We start from the raw sequence: 25,011 nt of genomic DNA, 5'->3' as shown, positions 1-25,011 counted from the left end.
CTTTTTTTAAAAATTTGGATATACATCAGAAAAGGCAGGAAAAATGGTCTGTGCAACTTTTATAGTCTTTATTCTAAAATATTAACACCACCTTACAGTCTAAAAACATTCAATTAAAAGATTAAATGGTTTTGTAGGAAAGAAATTTCAGATACATATTGAAGTAACACCACAGACACTTTACACTGCATAAAAGGTTTAACAATTAAAAGTTTGTTGAGCAAAATAATGAATTTTATCATAAGTAGTATTACAAGAAGTGTCTATTCTGATAAAAGAACATTTAGAGAAAAACTGTATTAAAATATATAATTAAAACAACATGTAACCTGTTTCTCACTCCTTAAAGGGATAGTTCAACCAAAAATGAAAATTCTGTCATCATACTCCCCCTCACATTGTTCCAAACCTGTATACATTTCTTTGTTCTGCTGAACACAAAGGAAGATATTTGGAAGATTGTTTGTAACCCAGCAGATCTCACCTTCCATTGACCACCTTATAGTAGCGAAAAAATATGGCAGTCAGTGGGGGGCAAGATTTGTTTGATTACAAACATTCTTCCAATATCTTCCTTTGTGTACAGCAGAACAAAGAAATTTGGTAACACTTTAGTATAGGAAACACATATAGTTAGTTAGTAAAGTCATTGTTAAATTTAAGTATTGGGTAGGATTAAGAATGTACAATATGATCATGCAAAATAAGTACTAATACACAGCCATTCTAGCAATATGCATGATAATAAACAACTAAAAGACCCTAAAATAAAGTGTTATCTGAAATTTATACAGGTTTGGAGCAACTTGTGGGTGAGTGAATGATGATAGGGTGAACAAAAAATTGTATCCCTTTAATTGGATTGTGATGCAATCATAATGTGTGATCTGTTTCAATAGAGCATAAAAATCCAGAAAATCTTCTGTGAATAATACATGTATCCACAAACTTATTTAACTTATTAAACTTACTTTCCCCTGAGAGATCTCCTATTCTCAGTTTTTGTTTTGTTGTACATAGGTCTTTTTTTAAATAGGTCTGATGAGGTACTCTGCATCTTTCGCTGTCTATAAAGACGCTGCTTTTCAGCAGCAGTTAATCTTGCCATACCAGACATGAGAGATACAATTATATGACTAGAATGTCCTATGTGTTTTATTAAAAATACAACATTTCTGGCTGTATATTGTCTGAGTTACTATAGAGTCTGTGGTGTTACCAGGAAAGACAGTAACGCCACAGACAAATTAGCCTAAATCCAGACTTTTCTAAAATGGAGGCTGTCATCATGATGATTTCAAGATCAGGGGACATTTTGTAAATATTAGTGAGTATGTATTTATCAAAATTTGGATTAAAATATGTAAAATCTGCAAGTTATCAACATAACACCACAGACACTAATAAAGTGCGACACATGAAATTGTCATAAATTTAGCTAATTTTAAGAAAATTAATAATAAAGAATGTACTCATGATGCACCCCTCAGATCAATCAGGACCTGCAATGACCTTTACACACAGGAAGTAGTCCAAATAGAGTTCCCCCTTTTCTTAAAGGGGCGACATCCATTGTAGTAACACCACAGACATGAATTTGGGGGACACTACTTTTTTCTTAAATAATACAAAATATGTATTTTTTAAAACAATTTAATACAATTGTACATGTTAAATAAAATCTATGTTCCCAGTTTAACCACTTTATTTGTGTTAAAAATGTAATATTGTTGCAATTACATTCCATGATACCTCTCTGAGGTATGGCGGGAACATGCATATTTTGTTACAAATGCAAACTTCCGAACTTAATTAAATATGTAATTTAAAACAAAACTTTAACTATTAATAGTCCACAAATTGTGTTTATTCTACAGAACACAAACATGCAAAAAAAAAAAAAAAAAATTGAATTTATTGGTATTTAAAGTGTATTTTAACTGTTGTAAAGTAGAGGGACACCATTTGCCACCACAAATAAAGAATGACCCAGCTAATTCCATATCTTGGTATCAAGTAAGTACAGTGTTATATGACTGAGACTTTCAACATATGTCTATATATGTCTATTTGTGTCTATACTGTGTTATGTGTCTAATATAAGCCTACTGTATTATATTAGCCTGGCGTTGATATTTAAAAATAGTTTGCTCGTCAGAAACGGCATTATTTGAGCGTCAACACTGACATCTAGTGGTTGATATGAGCACTGCATGAACAGTAGGTCCTACTTATAGACCAATATCATGTGCACATATGTATCGTGGTGTACAGATATACAAATCTGGTATAAATATCTCTGTCCAAAACTAATATTACCAGAGAACATATAAAGCTATAGCCTATTTATTATTATAGGCACGAAACATTACTAGTCATGTGAAGACACTGAAAATTTACGATGCATTTGCACTATGATTTAATGGGCCGTGCAGTCCTTGCTATTATCTGGCCACATTTTCGATGTTTGTGTATATTTGTCTGAGGAATGTCCTGGCGGGACCGGAATTTGTTTATCTTATAAATAGAAAGGCCAGGGATTGTCTAATAATAAATCATAACTATTCCTCAAAAGAACTTTGAAGGCAAATCGAGAATATGGGGTTGGTCTACATTGTAAACAATGTGGGAAACGTGTGAGCATCATGGGATTATTTCCCGGCATTCTCATGTCGAGTGCCAGAGTTAGAATAATTGAGGAATTTTGTTTTTAAAGTCCCAGATGAAATGAAGCATGAACGCTAATGAATGCAGGCTTTGTGTTTATCTGTTCAGACTGCAACAGGAGATGCTGCATGCATACGTTATGAAAAATTTCCCTTTAATTTTGCGCAAACACGAGTTTGCGAATTCTTTGGATTGTGCACAAAACCTTTCAATGGTTTTGCTTTGGGTTTCTGGGATGTGGCCTGGATCTTTAAGGACCCCATACTGCCAAAGTAGAATGAATTTAGGGGGCCTCTGGGGTGATGAGGTACTGCCATTTCCATGGAAACAAATCCACAAAAGTCACATGGCTTCATACTAATGAATATTCTGACCACCTCTTTCCAGACCGAGCAGTTTGTTGGTCACTTTTGGCTTATGCCATCGGCAACATGAGCCTAATGGGGATCGCTCTGTCTCTTAATGGGACGGCCTCATTGGAACCAAACAGCACAGAAACACAAGCTGCTCTCTATGGTGAGAAAACCGTGTTTTAACTCATTTTGAACAGTACTGTTATATCAAAGATGTGTTTGAGCTATCGGTCTCAAAATATGTGCTAAATGTTGCTTAAAAGTCTAAATGATTTTTTTTTTCCTCACACAGAAGTCAAGGTGTTTAACATCACACTTTCTTCAATAGCTCTGTGCGTCCTGACAGTGACAGGAATCATCACCTGTATCTCATATCAAAGACACAGAAGGTGAGTAAACAGACATGTCCAGTGGGCCAAAAAAATATTTGGACACTTAAGAATTAATGTCTGATTGTATTAAATAAAATCTCAGGGAATTTGGGACAATTGGCAATGAAATTTTACATTTTGTTGTTTTTTTTTTTTTTTTTAGAATTTTCTTCTTCATCGTAATGGTAAAAAACTTGGTAAAGGTTTTGGCACTTAAAGGGACATAAAAACACACACAAAATCATAGATGACTTGAAAAGGTTAAATGGTCCTGAAAAAAAAAAAAAAAAACAGTCACACTTGTACTCCAAGTGTGGCATTGGAAATGAATAGTGGAAACTTTTGGTACTACGGCCAACCAAAATCTTACTGAAAGCTTTTTTTTTTTTTTTTTTTTTTTAGATATCAACCTCAAATTTGGAACACAACATGTTTAGATTTGTCTCCTTGATTTTCTTGCAGTTTTAGAGTAAAACGTGTTTTGGAAAATATATATATATGTCATATAAAAATTGAAAATAGTATTTTTGTGCAAAATTCATAACAATAATCATAATTCTACAACTTTGTTCACTTTTTAAACACTTCAGCAATAATCTGATCTGCTAAGTGTCATTTTAAAAGGAGACCAAACTTCAGTCTGTGCTCCAAAGCACTCAAGATTATGACAGTTTAAGTTGGAAATTTCATCTTCAGGTCTATGCTCAAAAAGTGAATAAATGGATTATAACTACTGCCTAAATATAATTTTGTACCATAAAATCACCCAAAAATACTAAATATTAAATAATAAAAGAAAAAAAACTAAAATATAGTATATCCATTTCACTGAAAAAAATAAAAAAAAAAAAAATAATAATATATATATATATATATATATATATATATATATATATATATATATATATATATATAAAGATTGCATTTATTTAATTAAAAATACAGTAAAAACAGTAATATTGTGAAATATTATTACAATTTAAAATAACTGTTTTCTATTGGAATATAATATAAAATGTAATTTATTTCTGTGTTGGAAAAGCTGAATTTTCAGCATCATTACTCCAGTCTTCAGTGTCACATGATCCTTCAGAAATCATTTTAATATGATGATTTGCTGCTCAAGAAACATTTATTATTATTATCAATGTTGAAAACAGTTGTATACTTTTTTTCCAGGATTCCTTGATGAATAGAAAGTTCAAAAGAACAGCATTTATCTGAAATACAAAGCTTCTGTAGCATTATACACTACCGTTCAAAAGTTTGGGGTCAGAAAGAATTTTTAAACAAAAAACAAAAAACAAAAACTGAGAATAGGAGAGATCTCAGGGGAAAGAAAGGTTAATAAGCTAAATAAGTTTGTGGATACATGTATTATTCACAGAAGATTTTCTGGATTTTTATGCTCTATTGAAACAGATCACACATTATGATTGCATCACAATCCAATTAAAGGGATACAATTTTTTGTTCACCCTATCATCATTCACTCACCCACAAGTTGCTCTAAACCTGTATAAATTTCAGATAACACTTTATTTTAGGGTCTTTTAGTTGTTTATTATCATGCATATTGCTAGAATGGCTGTGTATTAGTACTTATTAAGCACATATGAATGCCTTATTTTGCATGATCATATTGTACATTCTTAATCCTACCCAATTTTATTTTTTTGAGAAGAATTTAAATAAATTAATATTTTTATTCAGCAATTATGCATTAAATCAATCAAAAGTGACAGTAAAGACATTTATAATGTTACAAAAGATTAGATTTCAGATAAACACTGTTCTTTTGAACTTTCTATTCATCAAATAATCCTGAAAAAAAATATTGTACACAAATATTTTGTACATCTGTGCACAATAAATGTTTCTTGAGCAGCAAATCATCATATTAAAATGATTTCTTAAGGATCATGTGACAAGACTGGAGTAATGATGCTGAAAATTCAGCTTTGCCAACACAAGAATAAGTTACATTTTCAAATAGAAAACAGTTATTTTAAATTGTAATGATATTTCACAATATTACTGATTTTACTGTATTTTTTATTTATGAACGGTAGTGTATATATATATATATATATATATATATATATATATATATATATATATATATATATATATATATATATATATATATATATATATATATATATATATATATATATATATATATATATATATATATAAATGGACCGCCAAGTGAAGAGCACAAGAGGGTTCAAATGAAAGGATTTGCAAGTGAAAGCAAAGTTTCTCAGGGAAACAAATACTATTTCTATCACGCAAGTTTTCCAGCACATTTAAGTATTGTTTTTCTTTGCACTTTGTGATTCCCAAAGAAACTTTGCATTTGCTCGCAAAAACAGTGAAATATAGTTTTTCCTTCCATCTTATCTTGTTTTTATCACAAACATTTTGCAAGCAAATGCAACGTTTCTCAGAGGAAGCAAAATCATTGAAATATAGTTTATTTCAATGCTGAGTTTTTTCTTTTCAACTTTTGCATTCTTTCAAAAGTATTGTGTTCCCCTGAGAAACTTTGCATTTGCTTCCACATTTTCCTCCCATATTATTTTCATCACAAAAGTTTTCAAAATCATTGAAATATAATTTATTTGAAAGCCTTTGAGCTTGCAAAAATGTTGCGTTCACTTGCAAAAACACTGAAATATAGTTTTCCCTTCCATCTTATCTTGTTTTTAACACAAACATTTTGCGAGCAAATCCAAAGTTTCTTCAGGAAATTTTCAACATTTCCAAAGCAAGAGAATAGTATTAAAAATTTTAGTTTTCCTCCCATCTCTCTTTTATTTGTCCCATTTATTTGTCTTATTTGGTTAAGACCTTCTTACTGGATCCTAAATTGTGTCTAATCGCTGTCGTGGTACATATTTTTGTGTCACAGGAAGTGTAAGAGGGCGCGTGTCTATGAGAGTGCCGTGGCCTGTGAGGTTCCCGAAGAGCCAGTGGGTGTTACTCGTGTGAGGGAAGCCCGTAGTTTCCGTAACCCGCTCGCCTTTTTCAGACGACAGGAGGGGCCGAAGGACAACTCGCGGATCCACTACATCTACACCAACCCTCTGCCGGTGGGACACGAGGAGGACAGAGTCCCCCCTCACACGGTGTTTACGCACACTCCACTCACACTGCAGGACTACGCCAACGACCCCATGAGCGGGATCACCCTGGTCCCGCCCATTTTTTACATGCAGCTGTAGATCGTCCTGAAAGTTAATATTTAAGGAACACTTAAATCACCGTCATGTCGTCCAAAACCCATATGACGTTCTTTCTTACGCGGAACACAAAAAGAGATGGTTAGCAGAATGTTCACGCTGCTCTTTTCTTACATTGAAAATGAATGGTGACCAAAAATCACCATAATAAAGGTTCATGTTTTCTGTGCTATATTCTAGCTTAATTACGTCTGTTCCTCGCAAAAAGTTAAGAGTATAGATTTAGAAATGATTAGATTAATTATTCCTTTGGAGAAAAAAACTCTTTGGATTGAACAAAAGAAAAAGGCAGTGCGTCTTTTTCCACACTTTTTTTAATTAGCGCATAAAACAGTTGAAAGTGTGCTTTACAAAAGAAGCAGAAAGTGAAATATATCCACCAGAAAAGCAGATAGAGACCAAGACTGAGAGAGAACGACAGGAAAAAATTCACTGGCGATCGTTACGACGACAAAAAAAAAATAGTAAACAATTTTTTCAGACAATTGGCTGAGTTTCCCGGACCAGCCAATCCAGAGCCTCCTTCCGGCCTTGCCGCTCCAGCTCTGCCCCAATCGTCTCCCGGCATTTCCTGTGGTAGTCATTCACCCAATCGCGCTGCAGGATGACAAGTTTGTATATTACAGCAGTCCATGCTTTAATGAAAGCCATTTCAGAGAGGTTTAAAGGATTTGTGCGCTCAAATGTTGTGAAATATCACAAAATAGCTGTCTCAAGCATAAAGCCCAATGCATACTTAAGCTTTTATGTATTATTATGATAGGTATGCATACAGTATGCGTGACATAAATTCCATCATCGGTATGGTAAGGATGTACTGTTTGCACACAGCCTGATCTTTCTAACTGCGCAAACTCTGTAAGCTCAACTTGGAATTTTGTTGCACTAATTGTTTTACAATCCAAATAGAATCAGATGATACTGAACAACAAACGCCCACGCTGATGAGCATTTGTTTGTGTGGATTATAAGATACTCGCAACTCTAGTTTAAAAAAGTACAATGACCTTTTCATCGCTCAGAACATCTGGAAAGAAACAGTGCAGACAATGGACGAGGATGACATTTTCTACTGTTATCAAACGGACTACGCTTTCAGCTGTATGAATACACTAAGCGTTCACATAAAAACTGAAGTATACTTTGGGCTTTAGGTATCTCTAATCATTTTTTGTTCAGTTGTTATTAGAATTTTTTTAAATAAACACTTGTAACAAACATTGTTTGCAAGACTTTTTTTTCATACTTATAGTACAGACTGCCTAATTAATAGCTAAAACACAGCAAACTGTTAGCATGCTAATTAAAGCACCACCATTACTAATATCAAAACTTTGTATTTATGCAAGAAAAAAAATTCTAGATGAAGTAGTCGGCCATTGCGACTCAACCCTAGTATCTATCGGTCTGCTCTTACCTCTTTCTGTGTGAGCAGGTCTGTGTTGATCATCTTCAGCTGGATGGGGACCAGGGTGAGGGGTTCAAACGTCAGACTACCTCTGTTCCTGTAGTTATACTGAAAGAAAGCATGTTGAACGCTAAAATATTGTACTTCAGACCTCTCAAAGGTGTATCAAATCATTTTTGGTTCAGTTTGCGCTGTTACGTCTTGGGCTCAATACTGACACCTATTGGTGTGGAGGAAGCATCACGTAAATGCAAATATTTCGACGGACTATCTCTGTTCCTGTAGTTATACTAAAGAAGGGAAACGCTGAAATATTGTACTTCAGACCTCTCAAAGATGCATTAAATAATTTTTGGTTTAGTTAGTGTTGTTACGTCTTGGGCTCAATATTGACACCTACTGGTGTGGAGGAAGCATCACGTAAACGCAAATATTTGGACGGACTATATCGGTTCCTGTAGTTATACTAAAGAAAGGAAATTAAATCCTGAAATGTTGTTCTTCAGACCTCTCAAAGATGCATTAAATCATTTTTTGTTTAGTTAGTGTTGTTACGTCTTGGGCTCAATATTGACACCTACTGGTGTGGAGGAAGCATCACGTAAACGCAAATATTTGGACAGACTATATCAGTTCTTGTAGTTTTACTAAAAGAAAGGAAATTAAATCCTGAAATGTTGTACTTCAGACCTCTCAAAGATGCATTAAATCATTTTTACCTTGTGCCCCTTTGAAATGCGCTGTATCAGAAAATGTATGTATTTTCTCAGTGTTAATATGAACTGATTATGTAATGGTTTGATGCAATAGTTACTTTGGTTTTTGCAGGAACGACCAGGACAACGTTTTCCAGCCGAATGCCAAAAGATCCATCTTCATAGTACCCGGGCTCTGGAATAAAACATGCATAAGACTCAAATATATTGTACCAACTGCACCATAAACTTTAACAACATTTGAGGCAGAGTTGCAATAATGTTGCCTTAATACAGAAATAGGTTTAAAAAGGAGTATTAAAACACTTTCAGCTCCTTATAAACTGCAATGAATAAATCCAGAATGAAAATAAGTGTGTTTTGTACCATCGCTGACAATCATTCCGGCCTCCAGAGGTTCGTCTGCAAATGTTTTATAGCTGATGCCACATGGACCCTCATGCACATTTAGGAAACATCCGACGCCGTGGCCCGTACCATGAAGATAGTCCAATCCAGAGTCCCAGAGAGCAGCACGAGCAAACGAGTCCAACAGGTGACCTGTAGAAAAGAGCACAGTCCTCTGAGACAAAATGCTTCTCTTAACCTTACTCTACACAGCATTAGAGCACTTCATATTGCTCCTGAACAAACCAAACACTTCAGGTTTCTGAATTTAAGGACGTACCTTTGGTACCATTGGGAAAAACCGCAGCACTGACGGCGATGTGTCCCTTTAAAACGTATGTAAAGCATTCCTGTGGAGATCAGAGTGTGGAAGGGCAAAAATATAAGCATTATGGGTAGACTAATAGTTCTCGGACTATAAAATAAAGAGAAAGTTTGATCTTGAAGGAAAATAAAAACTTTTTTTTACCTTCTCATAATCAGAAGGAGTCCCAAAATGCACCGTACGAGTCACATCTGTAGTTCCATCTCTGGATAAAGATAAAAATGGCCACAATAGATATATATTTGTGTGTTTGTATGTATATATTAACAAATTATCTTAATTACACTTAATTAACATATAAATAAATAAATGTGATGTAAAAGCACTAATTGTTCTGCAGTGCTCTTGTACTTACTTGTACTGAGCGCCGGAGTCAATAAGATAAATTTCATTAAGAGAAAGAGTCCTGTTGGTTTCTGGGAGAGGCCTAAAAGACAGATCAGAAAGTGACAGGTATGTTAAAAACAATTAAGTAACAACATAAAAAAAAAATGTATGGTTAAATATATCAAAACTGCCCACCTGTAATGTATTATGGCCCCGTTTGGTCCGACACTAGAGATGGATGGAAAACTCAGCCCAACAAAGTCTTTCTGTTGACTAGACAGGCAAAGAAAAGAAGATTTTCAATTGAAAGCAGATTTTCTTGCTGCTTCAGTGTCTGCAGTTCCACAGATCACCAGATGGTGGTGCCACAATCTCATACAAGAGAAAAACAGCAAGTAATGCAGCTTTTTAAATTCACTGCCAACCATGGCATCAGTACTATCTATGATATTATTTATAAAATTATATAGAAATATAATGAAGTCTTTATGTGTAGAGAAACTGATGGTTTGCTGCTTCTTTCAGGTCAAATGCAGCATGTTCGACTCACCTGCGTAATTCTTCTGCTTTATCTGCTGCTGATATCTCTGTGACCGTACCTTTGGGAATCTATATAAATGACAAATACTTTTATATTTTCGTTATGTATTCATCATTCAATCAATAAAGGAAATTTTACTAGGAAAACATGGAGTCTTCCCGAATATATTTCCAACGGACAAAAATAAAAGAAATTATTACACAACAATACCTCTTTCTCCAGCCAGGCAAAAAGTTCACACAGTGCCACTGCGTCTTTTATCTGTGATAAAAAAAAAAAAATATTGTGATTGATTAAGCAAAAAACATAAGATTTCTGGAATATCTCTAGCCATGTGGACTTACATGTGCCATTTTCATGCCCTGGATCTCTGTGGGGTTCTTGACGGCTTTAGCCAGACATAAGGGTGTGTATGGGATTGCAGATCTGTGGGCCTGAACAATTACAATTATAATTTAATCAATAATATTTATTCATATTCAACTTTCACTTTATATAGAAAATATTCATATCAATATTCATGTTCACTTTAGATGGAAAATTCAAATATCGAGACTTTCCAAAGTGTTGAACAGCAAACTGGTCACACTGCAACCATAAAAAGGCATTAAAGGATTAGTTCACTTTCAAATTAAAATTTCCTAATAATTTACTCACCCCCATGTCATCCAAGATGTTCATGTCCTTCTTTCTTTAGTTGAAAAAAATTAAGGTTTTTGATGAAAACATTCCAGGATTATTCTCCTTATAGTGGACTTCAATGGCCTCCAAACGGTTGAAAGTCAAAATTACAGTTTCAGTGCAGCTTCAAAGGGCTTTAATCGATACCAGATGAGGAATAAGGGTCTTTTTTAGCGAAACAATCGGTCATTTTCGAAAAAAATGCAAATGTATATGCTTTATATGAACAAATGATCGCCTTCCAAGTGCCAAAACCGCACTTTCGTATTCTTCAAAAAGCTTACGCTGTATGTCCAACGCCTTCCCTATTCAACTTAGGGAACGAACGCAGCGCCAGTTCCATTTTTTCCATAAGTAGAATAGGGAAGGCGTAGGACATACAGCGTAAGCTTTTTGAAGAATATGAAAGTGCGGTTTTGGCAGAACCACTTGGAAGGCGATCATTTGTGTTTATAAAGCATATACATTTGCATTTTTTTCGAAAATGTCCAATCGTTTCGCTAGACAAGACCCTTATTCCTCGTCTGGTATCGTTTAAAGCCCTTTGAAGCTACAATGAAACTGTAATTTTGACCTTCAACCGTTTGGAGGCCATTGAAGTCCACTATAAGGAGAATAATCCTGGAATGTTTTCATCAAAAACCTTAATTCCTTTTCGACTGACGAAAGAAAGACATGAACATCTTGGATGACATGGGGGTGAGTAAATTATCAGGAAAATTTTATGTGAAAGTGAACTAATCCTTTAAACAGTTTCAAAAAATATGACATATTTTGTAATATGACACTGGTTTGCCTCCTATCCAAAGGATAGGACATTTGCTATTAATATAGGGAATTTTTCCTCCAAATAGGCCCCTTTAGTATGTGGAGTCCCTCAGGGGACAATTTTGGGACCACTTTTACGCTGATGATTTTCAGTCGTATTTTCCAGAGAGCATCAATAAGAAATGTTCTTTAGACAATGTTTGTGAGTGCTATAAATGACATCATGCTTTGGCTACACGAGTCTATACTGTTGACACATCACAACAGGACACAGAGCAACAGCTATAAAGCTGTCTACACTTTTTCAAGTTTGATCTTTTTGACTCACCTTGGGTATGACTTGTGTAAGAGCACAGCTGGCTTTGTCGCAAACCCACATCTTATCTTTGGGCGCCAGCGCCGCACAAACCGCCTGCAGCTCCGTGAACACAGACTCGTACGGAAAGCACTGGACGGTCAGATCCGGTTGGCTCGGGCTGTCCAGTTCCAAATGCTGCCGGACCGCAGGGTCCAACAAACGCTTGCTGTCCACAAACAATCTAACGTAACATATGGACCAAATGACAGCAATGAGCATGGGTCATGTTTTGAAATCTGGGAAATTTTCAGTATAAAGTGAAGAATCAGGAATGCAGTTTTACTTTATGCTGCTAAGGCCGATGATCGCGTAGGCGAAGAACACGGGGTTGTACTCGATATCTGACCCGCGCAGGTTAAAAAGCCCTGGAGAGAGAAAGTGAGTCTGAAATCATTCGAATGACCTCACAAGTCATTTTTAGAGGGTTTACTATATTTGTGAACACCCTCCCAAATGTGGCCTCCCAATGAACATGTGCCTCACGCAATCATGTCCATAATTATCAAAACAAGCTAATCTGACACAAGAGCTCTTTAACTGGGGTTAATAGGAAAGTGGAGAGGAGAATGAGGGCTGGGTCGTGATCTGACACACTAAAAGCACACACAAACCGTGCTGTACGGTGATACGTACACGCAATTTCATCTAGAGCTGTCACCACAAACCAGGAAATCTTCCTTTCTGCCATTTTTCCTCTCAGAGCTGTGATTTTATCTTGCCAGGTGAGACCTACATGGGAAACAGCGACAAGAAATTTCCTCTTAATGTTCATCAGCACAAACTTGGTTTGACTGACCTTTAAAATCAAAATTATACAGTGAATATCATCCATTGAGAAGTGCTGACCGGTGTATTTGAGCCCCAGGGCCATGAGTTTGGTGCTGGGTCGAGGCGGCCGATCCTCCCAGATAGTGTCAATGAGATTGTCCTGCACCGCAACCAAAGAGTGACCCGCGCTGCTCAAAGCCTTAGACATGTTCTTCCACTGGTCTGAAAAACACAATCACAGACACAATTTAAGTTTTGGTTTACACAGTAAAGATTCTCCCACAAATCTGAACAGATTCTAACAAAATAATAATTTACTGGAGGATCTGACAAAATGTTAATTGCTGCAGTCTATTTAATACAAACGTTAAATTAATTTGAAAGAATTGATTGAGTGAATGATTCAATGACTCACTCATAAAGACTTTACTTGATTCTTTACTGGATGAATCAGCATTTTTGAGCAAATCTCTTGAATTAATGATTCAATGATAAATACATTTTTTAAAAGTCACTTGTCGCCACCTACTGGTATAAAGATGTAATCGATACTATCTTTATTTGAAGTATCAAGTTACTTTTTAAAGGTGATTTGCTCTATTTGTGTGCATATCTATATTTATTATTTATATTCAAAAGGTGTTATTGTTGAATTCCTTACCGGCAGCAATGATCCAAGGATCAACTCCCACTTTGGAGTTTTCTGGGAGAACGCTGATGAGCCAGTCCTCCTGGGACGGTGTTTCCTTCAGTCCTGACCAGACAAAACATCATAATCATATTCAAATTGCTCTTTTGAACAACGGTGTATAATCGACATAAATCTTAAGACTGATCTACGCGAAGTTATTGGAATGTGGCTCAGTATTAAATTCAGGAAAACATTTTAATGAATGTTTTGTATTGGCTTATGAAAAGCAGCAGCTTGGCCAACAGGCTTTCAATAGCAGCAATCTGATAACAAATGTAATGACCTAGCAACCGCATGTCATAAAATTATGCTAACATCCACTGTACCCATTTTCATCAGAGTCCAGTTATTGTCCATCTGTTGGCTGGCCTGAAGGAAGTACCGCCCATCTGTCCATAAAGCCGCATGCTGTTCTGTGACAATAGCAGTACCTGAAACAAGCAAACACAGCATAATGAAGTCGCTTAACTATATAGCCTACAGACATGTTTTTTGTTTGTTTATTAAACATGTTTGTTTATTATAAACAAAAGAAAAACCAGAAGAACCACTTGTTATTATGAAAAGGTGAAATATACAATAATAAATATACAATTTTAATTTACAAAATAATGTTACATATTTTGTTTGTTTTTGTTCTGTTATTCTAAGAGAAATTATTAAAATTATTATTACTATTATTAAATTGAAATAATGTAAAATAATAATTATCATTGTAAAAAATATCCATTAATAATAATTAGATTTACACTATTATTATTATTGTTAATAAACAATAATAAAATTATTATTATTGTTATTAAAAATTAAAACAACATTTTAAATGAGTTATTCTTATTAAATCATTACTTTTAAATTATTGTTGCTGTTAATTTATAATAATATTTATAATAATAATAATAATAATAATAATATGTACAATATTTAAATATTATTATTATTATTATTCATATTCATTTGATTTAAATGTAATATAATTGTAATGAAATTATTATTATTCTTAAATTATAATAATAATAATAATAATTATTATTATTATTATTATTATTATTAAAATTTAAATTTTAGATGACAGTTATTCTTATTCAATTATTACTTTTAATATTGTTGTTGTTAATTTAATAATAATAATAATAATAATAATAATTTATAATAAAAACAATACATTTTAGATGATTCTTATTAAATTATTACTTTTAAGTTATTTAATTTACAATTATTATTATTAGTAGTAGTAGTAAAATATGAGGGATGTTGGCTTATGCTTCATGCCACCCCTGAATGAATCAGTGCCTCACATAAACCACCACAGTCAAAATAAATTGGTCACACCACTGAGCTGTAAATCATGTATGACAAGTGGTCTCTCATCGTCACGAGACATGAACCTCATATCCCAGTTTTACTTCCCCATTATCTGGGTGAATGAGACTGAGGTGGGCTGAACTGAACTTCTTGTAGTTGCAATGTCAATAATTGTCAGTTGTGTGTGTGTGTGTGTGTGTGTGTGTGCTTATCTGGGATTATATTGTCTGATTGTGATTCATTTCTATTTATGCAAGTAATCTATATCTTGTAATAAATGTCATTATTCCAATATGCGTGTTCAACTATGATGTTGCGCAGCTCTATAGTTGATAAATCTTCACTGTGACCCAGTGAAACAGGGTATTAAATAATAATATTTTCATATTGTCAATCCTGTAGATCCCAAAAATTCAACAAAGTTACAGTAAAATGTGCACACACCTGCAGAGCCGTTGAATCCACAGATGAATTCACGACGGCAGTCACAGGGCGCGATGTATTCACTCTGATGTAGCAGGAAAAAGAGAGAGACGAAGGGAAAAAGTGAGATCAGCTCTGTCAGCAATCAGTCCTAATTACTGCTAATTTAACCACCCAGCAGAATGAAAGAAAACACTTGGTGGGAGGACACACACACACACGCACGCACACACGTAATCAGAGGTGATTTCATAATCACAGAGCCAGACAGGAGGGGGTGAGGGAAGCCCATCACTCGCACAATAGAAATTAAACGACACGACTGAAACACTACACACTCACACACACACACACACACACATAAGCACACAGTTAAACTGCAGCAGCTGAAGTAAATTATGTAAAAAAAAAATAAAATAAAAAAATTTTGAATGTTCAGCAATCACAGGCTGTAAGATTATAAATCACAGGTTGAATATTTATAAGGCAGAATTTATATATATAACAGGCAGTATGTTTATAATCACAGAATGTACATTTAGAATTAAGTGCTTGTATATTTAAATCACAGGTTGAATGTTTATAAGGTGGAATGTAAAAAAAAAAATCGAAATCGAAATCTAAAAAAAAAATCAGTCTACATTTGGAGATCACAGGTTGCATAATTAAATCTCAGGCTGTATGTTTATTAATCACAGATTTAATTTTGTATAAGGATGAATTTTTATAAATCACAGGCAGGATGTTATAAATCACAGACTGTACATTTGGAAATCACAGGGTGTATTTTTAAACCACAGACTGCATTTTTATAAATCACAGGTTGAATGTTTATAAGGTGGATCTTTTATAAATCACAGGCTGTATTTGTATATTATATTTATAAATCACAATCACGGCTTGTATATTTATAAATATACAGGCTATTTATATATTTATAAATCACAGTCTACATTTATAAATCACAGTCTACATTTATAAATCACAGTCTATATTTATAAATCACAGGCTGCATGTTTATAAATCAAAGGCTGCATTTATATATTTATAAATCATTTATAAACAGGCTGCATTTATATATTTATAAATCACAGTCTACATTTATAAATCAGAGGCTGCATTTATATATTTATAAATCACAGGCTGTATATTTATAAATCACAGTCTACATATTTATAAATCACAGTCTACATTTATATATTTATAAATCACAGTCTACATATTTATAAATCACAGTCTACATTTATAAATAAGAGGCTGCATTTATATATTTATAAATCACAGGCTGTATATTTATAAATCACAGTCTACATATTTATAAATCACAGTCTACATTTATATATTTATAAATCACAGTCTACATATTTATAAATCACAGTCTACATTTATAAATAAGAGGCTGCATTTATATATTTATAAATCACAGGCTGTATATTTATAAATCAGTCTACATATTTATAAATCACAGTCTACATTTATATATTTATAAATCACTGTCTACATTTATAAATCACAGGCTACATTTATATATTTATAAATCACAGTCTGTATATTTATAAACCACAGTCTACATTTATAAATCACAGGCTGCATTTATATATTTATAAATCACAGGCTACATTTATATATTTATAAATCACAGTCTGTATATTTATAAATCACAGTCTACATTTATAAATCACAGGCTGCATTTATATATTTATAAATTACAGGCTGTATGTTTATAAATCACAGTCTACATATTTATAAATCACAGTCTACATTTATAAATCACAGGCTGCATTTATATATTTATAAATCACAGGCTGTATGTTTATAAATTGTGTTTCACATTTGTGGAGCACAGCTCAGGTTCACCTGATGAGCATCTCCTGATGGGATGATGTAAGCTTGGATGGGCTCTGTGATGCACTTGCTGTTCCTCATGGCCTGCCGGAGCTGCCTGAGCAACTCCACTGTGATCTTTGGGGACATAGCGTCTGTTAAGAGAGAGAAAAAAAGGTCAGTGGCAAAATTTACACAAGCAAATAATTTATGACATCTGGTCATCACTGATGACTACAGAGTAAAAAAAAAAAACAATCAGTAATTCGCTAATGTAATATTTTAGTCGATATCTAATTCTAATACACGCAACCTTTCACTTTCAGGCCTAGGCTAATCAAATATAATCTCAGTCAAATGATCCCTGTGTGAAAGAAATCAAACTTTCTATGTGAACCAAACAATTAATTTTGCAAATCCGTTCACAGCATTGTGAAAAATGCAACTTTGATATAAGATTATAATAAATTAAAACCACTGCTAAGACTACTTCAGTGACATCAGATCAATTTCCAAGTCTATCGACATAATTAATAAGTTATTATATTATCGACATCTACAAGTTTCTGGCTGTACAAGAGTGCATATAAGTGTAAAAAAAAAGCTTTTGTGAACAGAAATAATTACCTGTAGCCATTTTCCCTCTGTGAACTCGAGATCTTACTGTTAACGTGGAGCTCAAAGTTGGAAAGATATGAGATTATTAACCTTTACCTCGCACAGACTGTCTCTCAGGTGGCATAATGCGACCATCCCATAGTTAAAGATTTACTGTCTGTCTTCTTGTTCTGTGATCACGCAACCAAATGTGAAACTGAAGAGCTTTATTGGTTCATTTTGCAAAAGACGAACTCTCTTTCAAAGAAAAAAGTTTCTGTCATTGTTATCAATGAATGAAGGAATCAAACAAGTGAGTAAATAAATATTCTGATTTTCTATGAGAGAATATATTATAATTTATTATAATTTTACAGTATTATTAAAAATACTATACTATTTTGGTAAAAAGTATGGTTATTTTAATGCTTTTTTGTAGGGCTCCTGAAGTCACAGATATTATAAATATTAGATTTTGTGGATACATATTTTAGCCAGGAAAAAAATTGTGTTCTGTGCTTATTCATTCACAAATAATATGCGCTTTTGTCTAAAAGCTAGAGCACGTAGCTGTTACACCATCCAATCACTTCAATGGAATTATCATATCGACAGCTGATTGGACAGACGAGCTCCACAGTTCGACAATATAAACAATCTACACTCGAACAATCAATTAGCGAGCATTCCTTTGTGCACGATGAATTCACAACGAATCAGTAAACTTAAATTAAACCGAAACAATGTTTAGTTAGGATCGATTTGTATTATGTTTATTCGAGGTAGGTGTGGCAGTCCCCTGTAACGTTACTGTTCATCCAAACACAACGCTTTCAATTACAGAAATGGTATTTATCTGCAAACATATTTGGTTTTATTAATTTTGCACGCATGTTTATACATTTTTTTCTTTCTTATAAAAGGAGAGATTTGTGTGATGCGCGCCGACGCTTCCTCGATTATGAAAACACACGCATGTTATGCAAGCGACAACAATAACACTCGTCTTGGTCTCGCGCTTGCACAATCCACTGCCGTTTTCTGAGCACATGTAGTGAATGACTGACATCAAACAATTCACCAGTTACCTTGGAGAAGCGAGTCCTGAAATGTAAACTATTGGTAAAAACTCTGCTGTTCCTTGTGTTAGTGTGCAAAGGAAGCTGCCATTACAGTGATGACGTGTGCGGGCACGTGACAGGCTGCCTCTTCCAGTCACATGGCGCACATGAGACTCTCCCACTTCTAGTCAATGAGCTTAACTGTTTATTGTTCACATAACACAGCTTTAGGTGTAGAATTAAAAGTAACCAGTTTGCTGATGACACTGCAGTTTTTTTGAAAAACAAATTTGAAGTATCAAAAATAATTCGATATTTTGAGGCTTTTACCGCTGTTTCAGGCCTTAAAATGACTTTTTTCTGTGTTGTTTTCTCCTTAAAGACTGCTACTCTACAGAAATAGAGAATATTTCAATGAAACATGAATTAACATGATATATATTATATCTTTATAGTAGCCTACACTTAATGACACTTTCAAAATTAAATGTTCGATAGAGTTTACGAAGAATAGAGAAAGTCCTTGGAACGTATTGCCTAATTATTAATACTCTTGGAGGCATATACTTTTTGTTGAAATATAATTTTTCAGAAATTTTTGACAAAATTCCTGTTAAATCCAGTTTTCACTGACAAGCCTTATAGCATGGAAATTAGTATAAGCACAACTATTTCATAAGGAATAACAAACATAATATTCAAAAACAAATCATTATTCTATCATACTTGGTTCAATGAAAGCATTATTTTAGTAAGACAGTTGGTTAATTCCCATGGGTATTTGTTGTAATACTGAATTTCTTCAAAAATTCAATTTCCAGTTAAAGGTGCAATATGTAGGATTTTCTGTCCGCTAGAGGTCGCTAGAGGCCTATTCAAAACAAAGGCGTAGTTTGATGATTCCAAGTTTGAGCGCGGAATCTTGGGACATGTGGTCTTCACCTCACAGCCGGTGGAAAATAATTGGGATAGGACTCGGGAAGAAATCATGTTCATGGATGCGATTATTAAAGTTACTGTAGTATGAAGCAGAGCAGGACCGAGTGTTGTGGGAGCTGAACGAGGCCGCTGGAGCGATTGCACAACACACGCTGTGAGCAGCGGAACTTTTATTATGCCACAGTCGCCGGCGCTGCTTCCACTTTTCTGGTCATGAGTATGAGGTAACGCAGCTCTGTTTATCATATTAGATACATTTGACTGTGTTGAAAATGTTATAACGTTACTCTGTGCGTTCGCTCGGCGGCTGCTGTAAAGACACTTGTTTGAGACATGCTGCAGTGAGATTAGAATATCATATTAAATGCTGGATGGCTTGTGTTGATAAATGGCATGCAATTAATTTTAAAACGTATTGTATGATGGAGAAAATGCTGTATTACTGTTACTAAAAATAAAGCTGCATCTGATTATGCTATGTTAGCTACTTCACAAAATAGTGTTTTTCTCTGAGGCATGGTAAAGCACGGTACTCGCAAAAAAATCAAGAAAATTAGATTTAAACAATAAGACTAAATGTGTTGTGCTATATAACAACAATTAGTTTTCTGTCTATAAATATATCACAACAGTTGTTCCCTTGCCTATTAACACATGTAAATATTAAAGTGTCTTTGGTGTTTTTCCATGGTTTCTACAAAATAAAAAATATGAGGGTAATGAGGGTATGACGCAATTGACAGGCGACTCCTCACACGTCCCGGAGCCTTGGTTAAAATAGCAATTTTCTCACGATTTACAAATAGTTGGAAACATTTGGGATATTTTAAGTACTCAACTGAACAAAATAACACTGGCTTAGTGGTTTTTGGATGTTTTACTGAAAAAATTCTTACATATTGCACCCTTAAACCAAGAGAGTTTGAGTTTGAGTTATTGACTCGATTCCAAAGAGTGTGAAGTTACTTTTACAGAGCTCTAGTTCAGAGGAAATCAATTAAGGAAGTGTCTTACAAAATGCTTCATAGAATTTCTCCTGCTAAGCATGCTTTGGAAAGATTTAAACTCAGTATTTCCTATTCCTGTGAATTTTGTGGACTGGAAAAAGAAACTCTTTTCATTCAGCTATGTCCCGATTACAGGTACAGGTGCTAGTCATATAATTAGAATATCATCAAAAAGTTGATTTATTTCACTAATTCCATTCAAAAAGTGAAACTTGTATATTATATTCATTCATTACACACAGACTGGTATATTTCAAATGTGTATTTCTTTTAATTTTGATTATTATAACTGACAACTAAGAAAAATCCCAAATTCATTATCTCAGAAAATTAGAATATTACTTAAGACCAATACAAAGAAAGGATTTTTAGAAATCTTGGTCAACTGAAAAGTATGAACATGAAAAGTATGAGCATGTACAGCACTCAATGCTTAGTTGGGGCTCCTTTTGCCTGAATTACTGCAGCAATGCGGCGTGACATGGAGTCGATCAGTCTGTGGCACTGCTCAGGTGTTATGAGAGCCCAGGTTGCTCTGATAGTGGCCTTCAGCTCTTCTGCATTGTTGGGTCTGGCATATCGCATCTTCCTCTTCACAATACCCCATAGATTTTCTATGGGGTTAAGGTCAGGCAAGTTTGCTGGCCAATTAAGAACAGGGATACCATGGTCCTTAAACCAGGTACTGGTAGCTTTGGCACTGTGTGCAGGTGCCAAGTCCTGTTGGAAAATGAAATCTGCATCTCCATAAAGTTGGTCAGCAGCAGGAAGCATGAAGTGCTCTAAAACTTCCTGGTATACGGCTGCGTTGACCTTGGACCTCAGAAAACACAGTGAACCAACACCAGCAGGTGACATGGCACCCCAAACCATCACTGACTGTGGAAACTTTACACTGGACCTCAAGCAACATGGATTGTGTGCCTCTCCTCTCTTCCTCCATACTCTGGGACCCTGATTTTCCAAAGGAAATGCAAAATTTACTTTAATCAGAGAACATAACTTTGGACCACTCGGCAGCAGTCCAGTCCTTTTTGTCTTTAGACGCTTCTGACGCTGTCTGTTGTTCAAGAGTGGCTTGATACAAGGAATGAGACAGCTGAAACCCATGTCTTGCATATGTCTGTGCGTAGTGGTTCTTGAAGCACTGACTCCAGCTGCAGTCCACTCTTTGTGAATCTCCCCCACATTTTTGAATGGGTTTTGTTTCACAATCCTCTCCAGGGTGCAGTTATCCCTATTGCTTGTACACTTTTTTCTACCACATCTTTTCCTTCCCTTCGCCTCTCTATTAATGTGCTTGGACACAGAGCTCTGTGAACAGCCAGCCTCTTTTGCAATGACCTTTTGTGTCTTGCCCTCCTTGTGCAAGGTGTCAATGGTCGTCTTTTGGACAACTGTCAAGTCAGCAGTCTTCCCCATGATTGTGTAGCCTACAGAACTAGACTGAGAGACCATTTACAGTTTTTCTCAATTGTTTACACACAAATATTGGTACTTGAGACACAATGACCACAACATGTAACTCATGCTCCAACCCCCTGAACCAATTCTGCTAAACTACAAGCACAATTCCTGCTTTACACTCACATTGCAGTTCTAAAACACACTTTTTTCAAAACACTACACACAATTCTCTGCATTTGGCACAATTTTCAGGCAGAAAAATCTCTTGTTTTCACAAGGAACACACTGCCATTCAAATATGCACACTGACTCATCACATGGCAAACACCTGTCACACATTTTTACAATTAGCAAACAGAGCTTTAGCATAAAAGGGCAACAGGTGAGCTCTTCTGTTTTGGAGCAATGGATGCCAACAATGGAAACAGAGGCAGAGCAGCATAGTTTTTTTTTTACTGTAACTGTATACAGTAAATTCTTCTGTTGTTTTGTACTGTATGTGCAACTTTGCGTTGGTTGGGATGTGCACTGTACATTGTTTTTGTTGGAAAAATAAAATATATTTGTTATTTGTTACCGTGTATTTGTGTGTTCTGACTATATATACATACATATATATATATATATATATATATATATATATATATATATATATATATATATATATATATATATACTACAAATATTTTACAACACACTTATGTATGTACTGTCTGTAGTAAGTGTAACACTGAACCAAATAAAGACCAAAGTCATTATGATGAATGGAGAAGTGTTTTCCATTCATCATAGTGTTTTACATAGAGCACATCAGTGTTCAACTGGTTCTTATAAATGTCTATTCATATGATGGTTTGTGTGTGAAATTTGAAAACAAAAGAACATTGTTTTGAATGTAAAGTTTCATTTTGCAGGAGAATTGAGGGGTTTTGCTCATTGTGTGTGTGTTTTTTGATTTGTGTGTAGAGTTCTGAGAGTATGAGGCATGCTTTCAGAAAATGTGTGTAAACAATCAAGAAAAACTGTAAATGCCTTTGCAGGTATTTTGAGTTAATTAGCTGATTAGAGTGTGGCACCAGGTGTCTTCAATATTGAACCTTTTCACAATATTCTAATTTTCTGAGATACTGAATTTAGGACTTTCCTTAGTTGTCAGTTATAATGATCAAAATTAAAAGAAATAAACATTTGAAATATATCAGTCTGTGTGTAATGAATGAATATAATATACAACTTTTTGATGATATTCTAATTATATGACCAGCACCTGTCCAAAATGCGGCAGCGAGACTTTTGATGGGTGAACGGAAACGGGATCATATCACTCCTATTTTACGTTCCCTACACCGGTTACCAGTACACTACAGAGTGGATTTTAAAATTTTACTTCTCATTTATAAATCCCTAAATGGAATGGCTCCACCTTACCTTTCCACCCTTTTGACTGAATACCATCCAACAAGATCACTCCGGTCATCTAATCAGAGACTCCTGTCTATCCCTAAATAGGTTAAAATGTATGGGGGACCGTGCCTTTCCTGTAGTTGGTCCTAGACTCTGGAATGATTTGCCCATTTCAATTAGACAGGCTCCATCTCTATCTGTTTTTAAATCTAAGTTGAAAACATATTTGTTTGATAAGGCATATAATACATGTTGAAGCACCCTTTCATTGTTATCTTTTAACGTTGAAGCACCAATTTTAGTCTATTTTATGGTATGTTTTTACAATTTCTCTGTGTATGTGTTTTATTGCTTAATAATTTTTGTTCTTTTTACTTATTGTGTTTTTCTGTGTTTTTAGCTATTGTAAAGCACATTGGGCAACATAGATTGTATTTAATTGTGCTATATAAATAAATTGCCATTGCCATTATTTTGCATCTGTTTTTTTCCACTGTATTTATGCAAGATTATTTTTGGAAAATTTTGAATTCTGTATTAATAGAAAACTGGAGTGAATGATAGAAATGTGTGTATTTGATGTGCTTTTTTATCCAGAGAATGAAAATATGAAATGTAAAGAACAACATATTATACATTTGTTCATTTTATTAGAAAATAAAAAGAAGTGGGGTCAATGCAAACCAAATTTTTCAAATTTTTTTAATGAAACTTCATTTCTTCCCTGTCATTCTCCTACGCTTTTTACATTGCAGCGCTTCCAGGTTCTACGTCAGAACGCCGGCTCAGTATTGGGGGATCAGAATGCTCTCAGATTTCATCCAAAATGTCTTAATTTGTGTTACGAAGATGAATGAAGGTCTTACAGGTTTAGAAAGACATAATGGTTGAGTAATTAATGACAGAAATACAATTTTTGGGTGAACTACCCTTTAAATAATCAGTTCACTTTAAAATGAAAATTAGCTTTATACAGCACCCTCAAGCCATCCTAAGTGTAAATGACTTTCTTCTTTCTGATGAACACAATCAAAGATATATTAATAAATATACTGACGCACCCAAGCTTTATAATGGCAGTGAGCCATACCAACAAATATGAGCTGAAGAAAGTGTCTGCATCCACATCCATCCTTCATAAACATTTTCCACACGGCTCTGGGGGGGTTAATAAAGGCCTTCTGAAGCGAAGCGATGCATTTGTGTAAAAAATATCCATATTTAACAATATGAAGTAAAATATCAAGTTTCCACCAGACTGCCTTCCGTATTCAACGTACGAAGAAAGTGTAAAACTCTTGCAGTTCACAAGGTTTATGCTACATACGCTTCCCTTTTCAACTTATGGAAAAAGTGTAACTGACGCTACGCCAAATAACACTTTCTACGTAAGTTGAATATGAAAGGCGATCTGGCGGAACCTAGATATTTTACA

At 34.5% G+C, this 25,011-nt stretch overlaps 1 protein-coding gene across 3 annotated transcripts; it reads right to left on the bottom strand.

Moving 5' to 3' along the window:
• Positions 1-6,935: 6,935 nt before the first annotated feature.
• On the bottom strand, positions 6,936-19,003 carry xpnpep1 (X-prolyl aminopeptidase (aminopeptidase P) 1, soluble). Of its 3 annotated transcripts, XM_048182835.1 has the most exons (20): positions 18,847-19,003; positions 17,195-17,316; positions 15,359-15,422; positions 13,936-14,040; positions 13,580-13,672; positions 12,997-13,140; positions 12,784-12,879; positions 12,434-12,515; positions 12,121-12,331; positions 10,688-10,777; positions 10,554-10,604; positions 10,353-10,411; positions 9,998-10,075; positions 9,831-9,902; positions 9,620-9,680; positions 9,431-9,500; positions 9,130-9,303; positions 8,862-8,938; positions 8,057-8,155; positions 6,936-7,236 (listed from the first exon to the last, which is right to left on the bottom strand). In XM_048182835.1, exons 2-20 carry the CDS (start codon positions 17,309-17,311, stop codon positions 7,117-7,119), a joined length of 1,863 nt encoding a protein of 620 aa, XP_048038792.1. In that variant the 5' UTR covers positions 17,312-17,316; positions 18,847-19,003; the 3' UTR covers positions 6,936-7,116. The 3 variants fall into 3 exon arrangements, with proteins under 3 accessions (XP_048038792.1, XP_048038794.1, XP_048038793.1); XM_048182837.1 differs by lacking the exons at positions 6,936-7,236; positions 8,057-8,155 and adding an exon at positions 8,227-8,337; XM_048182836.1 differs by lacking the exons at positions 6,936-7,236; positions 8,057-8,155 and adding an exon at positions 8,403-8,513.
• Between the last annotated feature and the right edge of the window lie 6,008 nt (positions 19,004-25,011).

Source organism: Megalobrama amblycephala, linkage group LG2 (assembly GCF_018812025.1).
Source record: "Megalobrama amblycephala isolate DHTTF-2021 linkage group LG2, ASM1881202v1, whole genome shotgun sequence".
Classification (NCBI taxonomy): Eukaryota; Metazoa; Chordata; class Actinopteri; order Cypriniformes; family Xenocyprididae; genus Megalobrama; species Megalobrama amblycephala.
The sequence above is the reverse complement of the archived record's forward strand: the minus strand, read 5'-3'. Positions and strand labels throughout refer to the sequence as shown.